At 40.6% G+C, this 13,620-nt stretch overlaps 1 protein-coding gene across 1 annotated transcript in view; it reads right to left on the bottom strand.

Moving 5' to 3' along the window:
- LOC137616035 (U-scoloptoxin(01)-Er1a-like) overlaps nucleotides 1-7,849 on the bottom strand; it is a 177,151-nt gene extending 169,302 nt beyond the window's left edge. Inside the window, exons 1-2 of the mRNA XM_068345713.1 lie at nucleotides 7,496-7,849; nucleotides 6,110-6,240 (exon numbers count right to left, since the gene is read on the bottom strand). Coding sequence (XP_068201814.1) covers nucleotides 6,110-6,143 — 34 coding nt within the window. The 5' untranslated portion in view covers nucleotides 6,144-6,240; nucleotides 7,496-7,849. The remainder of the gene's footprint in view (nucleotides 1-6,109; nucleotides 6,241-7,495) is intronic.
- Between the last annotated feature and the right edge of the window lie 5,771 nt (nucleotides 7,850-13,620).

Genomic DNA, 13,620 nt, shown 5'->3' with positions numbered 1-13,620 from the left:
AAGTCTTGTGGTCTCACTGCAAGCCTGACCGTGTCTGCTGTCTATATACTGAACGGAGACTGTTTGACAAACCCATTCAGTGTCGAGAGGTCAATGACCGGTCTCCAGCCTCCAGACGCCTTCTCACCAGAAGGAGTCGACTGTAGAAGCCTGGGGGCCCGTTCACAACCTCTTGGAGGGAGCGCCTCTTCAACATGGTCTGGACTTCTGCCCGGAGGGCCTGTCCCTTTACCGATCCCTACCCAGGGAGGAGGGAGGGGCTCGTTACCGGCACTGGATCTATTGAAGGAGGCAAGCTCAGAGAGCTGGCCCTCAGCCTTGTCTCTGGCGCTCTTCATTCCCTGAGACCAAGGCAAAGCTGCACCGGCCCTAGGGAGTTTCTGGGTGGCGTAGATTCGGTCCAGGACCGTATCCTTCCCTTCACGAGGAGGAATCTCTGGGTCTGGGATCCCCTTGAGGTTCCTCCTGAGGGTCAGGACCTGCCAGAGTGCTTGTTCTGACCCCTAGAGCTCTCCTCGCGGAAGAAATAAACGCGGACAATCTTCGGCGTTTACGAACGTACGAAGATCGTCTGCGCTTGCGCGCCTAGCGCGCATCAGAAGATCGTCGGCCAACGATCTTCGACGATCGCGCGTGGTTTCCGACCTCGAAGATCGTGCACGGGAAACCATCCCGCGCGCGGACGATCTTCGGCGCTTACGTGCGAGTGAAGATCGTCGGCCCTTGCGCGTCTAGTGTGCAACAGAAGATCGTCGGCGCAAAAGCGCGCGCGCGTGCGCTAGGTTGAAGGATCAGCTAACTCGTAGATCAGGAACTGGGATGTGTCCCTAAAAAGGAGGGCATCCCCTGAAGAGGACCAAGGCAGGTCTGCTTCAGAAAGCCGACAATCAACTGGAAGTACTGCTTAACACTCCGAGGAGTGGTCTCTGTGAGGGACCTCTCCCGCGAACGGGAGAGGTGTCCTTCGTAGAAGAGACTTGGAGACACCGCAGGCTGAACCGCTGGTGAGCGCCTATGCGCTATCTCAGGAACTCCAACGATGTGCGCTAATCCGCAGAGAACGTTGGTAGAAGGCTCTGGAACAGGATGTCTCTGGAAGGCAGTCTCAGGAACAGCAGGAACAGAAGTCGAGCGCTAGCGCGCAAGAGAACGTTGGCGCGCAGGGAATACCTGGCGCTTAAGGGACTTACTCACGATGTGAGAAAGCCTCTTCTGCCCCGGAGGGATAGGAGCTCGTTGGATAACGGGGAGCGTGGGCGCCAAAAGCGCATCAGCAGCCAGGAACGAATACGGCAGGTCAGCAGGTCCACTGAGGGCACGAGAGACCAAAGGTCTAACGTAGCCTGTGTAGCAAGGCCCCAAAGGGTTGAGTTGTGAGACCCCGAAGGGTCAGCGCAACGAGAAACCGAAGTTTCCCTGTCACTAATCACCGAAGTGTAGTAGTGACTAAAGTTACGAGAGCCTGAGGGATCTGCGTAACTAAAGTTACGGGACCCCGAAGGGTCAGTGTAACGAGAAACCGAAGTTTCCCTGTCACTAAACACCGAAGTGTTAGTGACTGAACAGCAAGCTGTTTCAACAGGAACAAACCTCCGAAGAGGAGTCTCTATGAGTGGCCTCTCTCGCGAACGACAGAGGTGGACACTTCGTAGAATAGACTGGTGATGGTGCCCCCAAGGGCCGTAGGATCAGCTGATGTAAACAGGAACAATCCTCCGGAGAGGAGTCTCTATGAGTGTCCTCTCACGCGAACAGGAGGAGACACTTCGTAGAAGAGACCATAAGGAGCAATCATCCGAAGAGGAGCCCTTAGTGCGGCCTCCCTCGCGAACGAGAGAGGTCACAAGATTGATCCTGCAGCTGCTCAGCCCCTTGAGCATAGCAACAGAAGCGACCGCTCAGCCCCAAGAGCATAGTCGCTGAAGTACCAAGGTCCGGCCTTGCAACCGCTCAGCCCCTTGAGCATAGTTACAAGGGCGGTCGCTCATCCCCAAGAGCATAACCGCCTAAGGACCAGGAAAAAACCGCAAGAAGGGAAGTTAACTAACTACCCTTGGAGGCGAACCTCCTTATCGTTCTAGGATGCACTGAAGAGCTGACAGTTGTCACGGGAGAACTTCTAAGAGAAGGGATAACGCCCAAGACGATGTCCTAGAGAGACGGCAGCGACAGCAGACTCCCCAGGCATAAACAGGACAGCTCTGCTTCGAAGGCCCACTACATTCCACGAAGAAACAGCATCGTAAACTGGGAAATAAAATAAAGAATAATTATTTAACAGGAATTCCCCCGGGTGAAACTCCTTAGAGTAACCCTGAGGGAAAGTAAAACATAAGAACGAAGTTAGGTATGTGCCCTCCTCCCCCACAGACATGCACGGGCGAGGTGGGAGGGCGGAAAACTTAACAAAAACAGAATTATAACAACTATAATTATGTAACTGACTTTGAATTTCCCAAGAATCACAGAACCCCGAAGGGAAGTGTTCCCAGAGCTGAAAAGTTAAAAATACCATTAGATTTCATAAAAATAAGTGAGACAATAAAACAAAATAGCAACTCGGACTGAGAAGCTATTGTAGAAGTCGTAGTACGGAGTAAGAGGTGAACGACCTCGAGAGAGGGGCCGCTCTCCATGAAGGCAACCATGTTGGCCTAGGAGTGGACGGCCGTGACCAAGAAGTGAATCGTGGTGGCCTAGCACTAAGCCGTCGTTACACTCTTGTAGACGTACACTACACACACCGCACAAACACTGAAAAGGAAAACTTACTATATTCTATACACAAGAATACAGTGAACCCTCGTTTATCGCGGTAGATAGGTTCCAGACGCGGCCGCGATAGGTGAAATTCCGCGAAGTAGTGACATCATATTTACCTATTTATTTAACATGTATATTCAGACTTTTAAAACCTTCCCTTGTACGTAGTACTGTTAACAAACCACCCTTTAATGTACAGAACACTTATTGCATGTACTACAGCACCCTAAACTAAAACAGGCACAAATATTAAAGGCGATTTTATATCATGCGTTTCCTAAACACCTAAAAAGCACGATAAAAAATGGCAACCAATGTTTTGTTTACGTTTATCTCTGATTATAATGAAGAAACAAATGCATTCACACATCTGTATATAGGTTAGTTTTTGCATCAATTATATTGATTATTCAGTACAGTATGTTGATTTGGTTATTACTAATGTTTTACTTAATTTTTCTTAGGACTTCCAAATGAAATGTTTTTCTTTATGACACCACCTGAAACGACGGCGTCATAACGTACGTTCAGTTAACAAACTAAGGAATTTAACGCCATGATGAAAGTGATAAATAATGATATTACAGTAAAAGCTTTTATAAAATATGTTATTACAAATATTATTTACCGTATCTATATAAAATCATACATACGTAGCAAAGCAGGAAAACAATCTACGAGAGAGAGAGAGAGAGAGAGAGAGAGAGAGAGAGAGAGAGAGAGAGAGAGAGAGAGAGAGTTGTTTTACATACGTAAATGTAAATTTTAAACAAACAAAAAAAAAGCCCCATTTCATATAAAATAGATTACAAATATTTTACTTTATCATATTACAGTAGTCTGTATAATACTGTAAAGTTCAGTACAGTATGTTGTTGTTATAGTCGTGGTGATGAAATTCTCACGAAACAAAAACACGCCATTTGTTTACAACAGCTGATTCATCTCTCTCTCTCTCTCTCTCTCTCTCTCTCTCTCTCTCTCTCTCTCTCTCTCTCTCTCTCTCTCTCTCTCTCTTCGTGTTATACAATACTTACATTTAGATGAAGAAACTAAAATTAGTTTTCTTAGTGTCAATTAAATACGAAACGAAAAAATTAGGCCGAGTCTACATCCATTTCAATCATAGCTAAAAATAGGCATCCGATTTCATCAGCAAACCACTATTTTTTGGGAAATATCATTTTATTCTAGAAAACTGCCACTCTTTAAATAGTTAATTGCACATTAAGAAAGCGTGTACTTTTGTTTTTAAATTTCGGGTGTGTTTTAAAAATCGAGTATTGTTGACTTCCTTTTGTTTTACTTTTGGCTGTGATTAGATCAGCTGTCATCTAGCTGCCGCTCTTGAGTGTGTACGAATACACTAACAAAGTATCATTTATACCATTTCTTAACTTATTCAAACCGTCTACAGTATACAGTTGATATTACATAAGCACCAATGTGTTATAACCTATCATATTTTTTTGGTTATTACATTTAAACCCCCTCTCTATCTCTCTCTCTCTCTCTCTCTCTCTCTCTCTCTGTCTCTACCTCTCTCTCTCTCTCTCTCTCTCTCTCTCTCTCTCTCTCTCTCTCTCTCTCTCTCTGTGGGCTACTTTTCACTACCTCCCATTCCTTACCTCTCTTTATCTCTCTAACAAATGATATCTTTGTTGCTCCTCAAAGTTTCATTTATATTGAAAATCGATCATGATTCAATTTTCCTTACTTTCTCCAATCTCGCACCATCGGTCACATCGCGGTATTTTCGATATTTCCGGAAAATCCGCAATATATGTATATACATGGGTTATGAAAAAAATCCGCGAAGTGGTGAATCCGCGATGGTCGAACCGCGAAGTAGCGAGGGTTCACTGTATATATAAACATCAATAATGTTTAAATATATTAAGTATAAGAAAAAGTAAGTTAAAAGACAAAACATTAATGGCCGTCAAGCGAGGATGGGAGCGGAGACATCCGCTCGCCATCCAAGCCAAAAGTAAAGTGGAGCACACACTGTGTGTGAGCTACCCCTCCCTACCCCCCGCTAACTAGCGGAGGGGTAGTAAACCCTCGTTAAAATTCTTATGGCTCGTCATTTCAGCTACGCCGAAGTAATTACCCCATGTAAATAGCGTGGTTTGTATTTCAGTTACGGAACAAATCATTGTTAGATACAGTTTGGTCATAATCAACAAAATCAATAATGTCCTCCCCCGGAGGAGGAGGGGGCGCTGCCTCGCTATGGGAGGCAACACCCTCTCCCGAAACCCGGAGATTGGGAAACAAAAGAAGGACCTACGCTACCGCTCGGCGGCCTCTCGCGAGAGACCGAACAAGTGGGAGCTTCGGGCAACAGAAGAAGTGTCCTTGGAGCCTTCCTTCCCCAAGGCAGTCCCTGAAGGAGAACGGTCTCTCTTAGAACTCTTCTTACGCCGCCGGGCAAACCTCTCCCACTGGGAGGTAGGCCACTCCCTACATTCAATACAAACATTATCACTTTCACACCGTTGACCTCGACACTGCGGGCAAAGGGTATGAGGGTCTATATCGACCGCCGACATGAATGTTCCATAGGGGCGGTCGGGGAGTCCAGGGCACTTTTGCATAATGGGAAGAAAAGGTAGAGGCCAACTTCAAACACACAACTGAAAGAAAAAGAAAAACAGATTAAGGCTGTCAAAAATGCGAGGACGCGACAGACACGTCTGTACATCGTCCGAGCCAAAAGTGAAGTGAAGCAGCTCACCGGTGTGGGGGGGAGGGGTAGCTAGCTACCCCTCCCCTACCCCCGTGCTAACTAGCGCGGGGGTAGTTTAACCCTCGTTAAAATCTAATGGCTCGTCATTTCAGCTACGCCGAAAGTAAACCCTATGTAAATAGCGTGGTTTGTATTTCGGTTACGGAACAAATATATTTTCTGTTAAAATGTTTAAATATAATGGGTCTTGTTCTAATAAGGGCTTACTTAGCTCGCAAGAAAACAAAAACACCAAGAACGTATGTATTGGCAAGCGGTAATGTTTAGCTGCGCACGCTAACATTAGCAATGTTACGCTAACATTAGCAACACTAAATATAATGGTTCTTGTTCCGCCATCGGCTCACTCCGCTCGCATGAAAATAAAACATCAAACTCGTATGTACTGGCAAGAGGTAATGCAGAGCTGTGCACGCTAACTTTAGCAATGTTACACTAACATTAGCAACACTAAATATAATTGTTCTTGTTCCGCCATCGGCTCGCTCCGCTCGCATGAAAATAAAACATCAAACTCGTGTGTACTGGTAAGCGGTAATGTTGAGCTGCGCAAGTAAAACTAGCACATTAAAATTAAAGAAATTAATGACTTACTTTTATGACCGCGACAACGAAACTTGTGGGTCATCGGGGTGTTGCGACTGTGACGTCTTAACGTCTGTATATCCACATCGCCGTTTCTTCTTTGTCTTAGATATCTTGGTTTTAGTACTGCACTTGGGACTCTGTAAACGTTGGGCTATTACATTATGAGATTCAAGAAAATTATCAATATTGGAATTCACCGAAAGGCTTTCAAGTATGGAATACTGAAGTCGTTACAAGTTTCTATAACTTCCATCGTAAAATATGCAAAAAGATCTCACTTGAACTAACAAAGACCTGACTTGGACAAAGGTTTCCACGGAAAAGGGTTTGTTTGAAGGTGGGGGTTGGGTAATATTATGCCCCACGTGGGTTAGTGATTGGTTAACGGAAAAACAACAGAGTCTAGAGAGTAAACATAAATGAACCAGAATGTGAAACTTGTCCAGAGCAAGTATTTATGTGAACTCTGGGCGTGACCAGGTAATAGCAAAATGTATAAAAGTAATATAGAAAGATAAAATGGAGTGCATGATAAATAATATTTAATGGGAATATAAAATGAGGCGATTTTATAAGATATCGGATAATAAGACGTGTAATTCTTTGGTTAAACGAAATATGTATACGTGGGTATTACATAAAAGGAATGGTATACAGTAGTTGTACTGGATCAAGTAAAATACTTGAATAAACCGGGTAAAGTAGAATACTTGAATAAACCGGGTAAAGTAGAATACTTGAATTTGGCTGGTAAAACGACGTAGGGGAAAATGGGGAGGGGTTATGAGAGAAGAAGTAATCATATTGGGGGAGGCGGAGTTTATGCGCAGGTGGGAGGAGTTTATGCGCAGAAGGTCGAACAAGAGCGACTACAACCGACCCGTAGAACGTCAACAAATAAATGAAAAATGTACCGTTAGTATAGGATACAGTATAGATAATTAGCGTATTTTTTCATCGGTTTATTATACATCCAAGAAGGTAATGTATACAGAAGAAAAGGTTTGTTTTACGTTTATATATCATTTCCCCAGTATGTTTTCTCCTCCCAAAACCCCGAGTTCCCACTGGGGGTCCCCCATTATTGTAGGATATAGATATATATTTCTGAAACTATTCATTTGCGATGGGAAGAATATCACTTTCAAAGATAGCGCATTTTTTTCTATAAGAACAAGTAGTTTTTTTCCTAGGTTACATTGCCCTGTTATACAGTAAAATAATACCCAAAATTTATGAACGGGTGGTTTGCCCCAATGATCATGGTCAGAAATGCATAAAACACAATATAGCAAGTAGGAAAAATATATGGTTCATGTATTTGGCTAGAAATTGAAGAATCATATATTTGCCTACAAATCTAAGAAAACTAACTACACACCAGTTACTTACCATTGAAAGAATTTCCTTACAGCATAACTTTCTGTACACGTCTAACGCTTCAAGTCACCATTCTAAATAAATTTTGGCACCACCAATGATACAGCACATTTCCACAGGCACATCACCAGGTGAACTCAAAATAAACAGGTGATGCAAATGCAATGCCTAGGCAACTGGCAACACTTTTGTCACATCATAACACTAACATTCTAATATCATCCCGGGAATTTACACACATACATTGATGAAGTGCCTATGCAAAAATTCGTCGAGCCGAAATCACAATTCACAAAAACCTTTAACTATGTGTTAGGGATACACGAACCACATTAATAACAAACTGTCTTTTGCCATCGACTGCCAACTTGCCAAGGATGTCGCAGGTTCAGGTTCTGGGGTGAGGCATAGCCTTTACAACGGCGCCTCTAACGTTTATCTTCTTGTACTGTTTTGTCATTTCTTCCACATTAGATTTAAAACTTCTTTTTTATTTTCTATATTTGTTTCACTAAATAAAAATAATCCTACTATTTTCTTTAGGTCTTCGTCGTATGGTTGTTGTAGCTCAATTACTTCATTCCTTTCCTTTCTATATTCCTGGCAAAATAACAAAAAATGTATCAAATCTTCCTCCTCGTTTTCACAAAAATTACAGTTTATATTCCCTCCATTGTGTCTATTTACAATATTTAGTTTTAACGCATTAGTTCTTGCTCTAAAAAATATCACTGAAGCAAATGTATTGTCATAAATTAACTCTTCTTTAATTTCTTTCTTCCACGTTCTATATATTTCTAAGCTCACTTTACTTTCTATTTCTTCTTTCCACTTTTCAGTATCCCCCTTTCTGGTTTCCGTTTTTATTTCTGTCTTGTTCATTCTTCTTATTTGTTTTATACCTAAACTTAATTCTTCCAAATACTTTGCAGGTTGTTTCTTCTTCTTCTTCCATTTTAGTAGGAGACCTAGTCCACTTCTTGGAGCCAATGTACTCCCCTGTAAACGATAGAATATTAGATCTAATCCATAGTTGACAAATTTTAGTGTTAGATAAGCTTAAACCGAAGATCAAGGTCTGCAATATTGATGAAAATGAAGATGATATAATTGGCAGTATAATGGAGAAGAATGAATGGTTGAATGATATACAGTATGTGAAAATGAAGAGGACTTTAAATTGATCAGGAAGTTTAAATCAAGACAAAGCGGTAAATCACATGTCATTATAAAGTGTAGTCCAACTATCAGGAAAGTTTTCCGTAGAAGGGACGATAGAGTATATACCACGCCTGGAGGATGCTGCAAAATTCATGATTCCTACAATGTATTTCAATGTTATAAATGCCAGGAATTTGGTCATACTGCCGATAATTGTAGTAAGACTCAGGTATATGCCAAGTGTAGCCAAGAACACTGAACCACGGATTGTAGTGTAAATACGTTAAAGTGTCATAACTGCACAATGGGGAATTGCAATGATACGAATCATAAGACATATGATGAAAACTGTAAAGTATACAAAGAGGAGCTTACCAGGATAAAAAATAGAACCGATCATGGAGTCTAGCCCATTAGTCAAGTGTGGTCTGATAAATATTCAATCGGTGGGGAATAAGACCATAAAGATTAGAAATCTTATTAATGAAATGGAATTAGATTTATGCTTATTAACGGAAACTTGGTTGCAGGGAAATATTAGTGATAACTCAAAGATTCAGGAGATGACGCCGTGTACTCACGATTTCTACCACGTACCAAGAGAGGATAAAACTGGAGGAGGAGTGGGTGTCTTCGTGTCAAAAACCTTCTCTAGGGTTTCTATCATGAATGAAATAGTATTTGAAACGTTTGAATATATCTATTTAAAACTGACAAGAAACAGTAAGGTATTGAATATAATATCATTATATAGACCACCAGCGAGTAATATGAGGAAATTCATTGAAGAATTTAGTATTCTTATGAGTGTGGTGGACGATATTAAAAATACATTAATTGGTGGAGATTTTAATTGTTGGGTAGATGATGAAAACGATTATAAGACTAAAGAACTCATGGAAGTATTTGAGATGTTTAATTTGATAAATAGTGTTTCGGTATCAACGTCAGTAGGTGGTCATACACTCGACTTGGTCATGATGTGGGAAAGATTCTGACCTCATAAGAAACCTTGAAGTGGAACCAGACTTTGAGATCTCAAAAACACATAAACTTATCACTTTTAATGTTAATATAAATTCCACCAGAGTATTGAAAAAATGGATCACATATGGGGAACGGGAAAATGTTGATGCTGATAATTTTATTGAAGCTAGTGTAGCGCAAATGTCTTGTGAGAACATACAGTGTGAACATATGGTAGATAGAGAATGTGTTGGGTGTTATACGAAGAAATATAATGAAAATTTTGGAAAAATGTATGATACCATGTGTCCCATAAAGAGCAAACAAATAGTTGTACGCGAAAATGTTAGAAGGTATAATAGTGAGCTATTAAAGGCAAAAAGACATAGACGTAAGATGGAAGGTAGATGAAAAAGAGCCAAATCCTCACAAGCCAGACAGCTATATAATTAGGCCAGAAATGACTATAACATCCTGTTAGAAAAAAAACAAAAAGAAAATTCTACAACGGCGAAAGTAAAAAAAAACTAATAATATGAGGGACTTTCACAAAAACCTTGATGATTTGATGGGATTAAAGAAAAAACATGTCTTGCCTGATAATGTTTGTGCAGAGAAATTTGCTATATTCTTCAATGAAAAAATTGATAAAATTTATAGAGGTTTCCCCCAAAATCACTTGGAAGGACAGTCAGTTATGCCAGCGAAGGAGGGTAAAGGTTATGAGAGAGATGAAGAATACATATTGTGGAAACGACCCTTTCCCAAACAGTTCAATAAGTGAAGCTCCAAACAAGCAAGTTGTATATAATATTTATCTGAACATAATTAATCTAAGTATATCACAATCCTGTTTTCCTAGCTGTGAAAAAACTGCGTTGATCAAACCAATATACAAAGGAAAAGGTGATGTAAACGAGCTAAATTCATATAGGCCCATTTCAAATTTATCCTACATGTCGAAGCTTATTGAAAAAATCATAAGTGAGCAATTATGGGCGCATATTGATGAGTTAGAGGTATTCCCGGAAAATCAATCGGCCTACAGAGCTAATCACTTTACAGAAACTACCTTATGCTCAATAATGAATGATATGATAGGTCTTCTTGATGAGGGAAAGTGTGGAATTTTGATTATGTTAGATCTTAGTGCTGCTTTCGATACTGTTGTGCACGAGTACTTACTTGACGACTTAAAGTCTATTGGAGTGACTGAGGAAGCACTGGAATTTTTGCGAAGTTACTTAATGAATAGGAAGACTATTGTAGAAGTTTCTGGAAACCGATCCAGTGAGAGAATTCTTATGAAATGTGTACCACAGGGTAGTGTTTTAGGCCCTATCTTGTTCAACATATACACTATCGAGCTATCACACATCTTGAAAAAACAAAAAGTGGACTTTAAGCTATATGCAGATGATACTCAGTTCTACCTTTCAGTTTCAACAACACAAGATACAAAGAAGAAAATTGATGAGATAATGACTGAAATAAAAACATGGATGCAGAGGAAAAACCTTAAATTAAATGATGATAAAACAGAATGCATGTTTTTTGGCACAAAGGTGGCTTTGAAGAATTACCAGTTAATTCAAAGTATAAATATTGATGACGCTGATGTTGGGATTGTACCTGTTGTAAAAAATTTGGGTGTACTGATAGACGAAATGGGACAACTCATCGCCGCCATCTCATCGCCAGCCAACTCATCACCGCCAACTCATCTCCGGCCCAACTTATCCCCGGCCCAACTTATCCCCGGCCCAACTTATCTCCGGCCCAGCTCATCTCCAGCCCAACTTATACCGGCCCAACTCATCACCAGTCCAACACACACACACACTGCAAGGCAGTGTAAATAAAAACGAAACAACAGTTACTCAATTACGAATCCTACTATTTGTAAACAAAAATACCGAACTATGAAATCAAAGTTTGTCAACAAAAACGTTAGTAATTTTTAACCTTTCAACGCATGACGACAATTACTCAATTACCAATTACAAACAAAAGTACCCAAGTATGAAATCAGATGTTTGTCAACAAAAACGTTAATAATTATTAACCTTTCGATATATCACTTTCAGTTTTACATTCTTTCAGTAAACCCATTACAATGGAGACAATTTTAAGTCAGAGAGGCAAAGCGAAATTTTCTCATGATGGCTATTTGTTCATTTTCGACAAATTCAGCAAAACGGACAGCAATTTGATGTTCTGGAAATGTGATCAGCTCGGTAGGTGTAAAGCGAAAATACACACAAGATTTGGAAAAGTAGTTAGTCTTGAATACTCACACCCATGACTCTTCACCGATAAAAGTAGAAGTAGAAAGGACAACTACAAAAATTAAAACCAGAGCTGAAGAGACGATGGAAAACCCAAGTGTAGTGATTAATGAAGTTTTATGTAATGTTCCCCAAGCGGTGCAAGGATCACCCCCGAATTCGTCGGCTCTAAAGAAAACTATTCGTCGGAAACGGAATCAGATTAGTGCCTCTCCGCCAAATCCAGTTGACCTAAACCCTTTAGCAATCCCTGACGAATATTCGAGCTACGAAACAGAGCCAAACCAGAGGGAAGATTTTTTATTAAAAGACAGTGGTCCCAGTGAAGATAGAATTTTGCTATTTGGAAGAAGTTGGTTGCAACATTTGGTATCAGCAGAAGTTTGGTATGTAGACGGAACGTTTAAGATTGCTCCCACGCTATTTTCTCAGGTGTATATTGCAATGGCTCAAAAAATCAGAGGTGTCATTCCAGTGCTTTATGCTCTATTACCTAACAAACGGAAAGTTACATATTCAAGGCTATTTAAAATGATAAAAGAATGTCAACCAACAGTAAACCCGAAATCGGTTGTATGTGATTTTGAAATTGCAGCATTTTTGGCAATCAAGGAAAATTTTCCACATGGCGAACTAAAAGGGTGCTTCTTTCACCTTAGCCAAAACAGGCAAAAACACATTGCGGCTTTGGGTCTAAGTTCTCGCTATAATAACGATAGCCAGTTTTCTTTACAAGTAAAGATGATACTGGCACTTGCATTTGTACCTGTCAATCATATTGATTCATATATTGATGTCTTAGCTGATGAATAATCCCCAGAGCATGTGCCAATCTTGAACTGGCTTGAAGACAATTATATAGGTCGGTTAAACAGACGTGGAAATAGCAGACGTGCACCACTCTTTCCATTGAAAATGTGGAATTTGTATTTTCGAACTTTGAATCATGAAGATAAAACAAACAACCATGCAGAAGGAGCGAACAAAAGATTACAAATGGAATTAGGAATGGAACATCCTACACTCTGGAAATTCATAAATGCACTTATAGCAGGCAGTTCACCACCCGCCAAATTAAAAAAGTACAGGGATTCTGCTTCCCGCATTCTTAGAATTGTCCAAAATTTTAATGAAAGGACTCCCATTGAATATTTAAGAGGCATTTCTCATAACATAAAATAATTTTTTTTTCTATATTTTCATGGATTTTTTGTCTTAAATTATATGGTGTTAATTTATTTTTAGTGTCATGAAAGAGTCATACTTGATTCTGAATAAAGGTGTTTTTAATATTTACTGAATTTCATTAATCACTGCCGGGAATGAGTTGGGTCAGGGATGAGTTGGGTCGGGGATGAGTTGGGTCGGGGATGAGTTGGGCCGGGGATGAGTTGGGCCGGGGATGAGTTGGGCCGGGGATGAGTAGGCAGCGATGAGTTGGTGGTGATGAGATGTACCCCATTCTTGATCGATCTACATTGGTTACCTGTTAAGGCTAGAATTGAATTTAAGATTTGCTTGTTGACTCACAAAGCACTTACAAGTGATAAGCCTAAATATCTTCGTGATTGCTTGGTCCCCTACCCTGAAGCTACCAGCGCTGCTGTAAGAGTTAGACATGCCGATGACCCACATAGACTATTCGAAATCAGTGTAAATCATGCAATAGGAGGAAGAACGTTTAGTTATGCTGCACCGAGACTCTTCAATGACTTTCCACTT

Source organism: Palaemon carinicauda, chromosome 22, assembly GCF_036898095.1.
Source record: "Palaemon carinicauda isolate YSFRI2023 chromosome 22, ASM3689809v2, whole genome shotgun sequence".
Lineage (NCBI taxonomy): Eukaryota > Metazoa > Arthropoda > Malacostraca > Decapoda > Palaemonidae > Palaemon > Palaemon carinicauda.
This window is presented reverse-complemented; position numbering and strand designations above follow the sequence as displayed.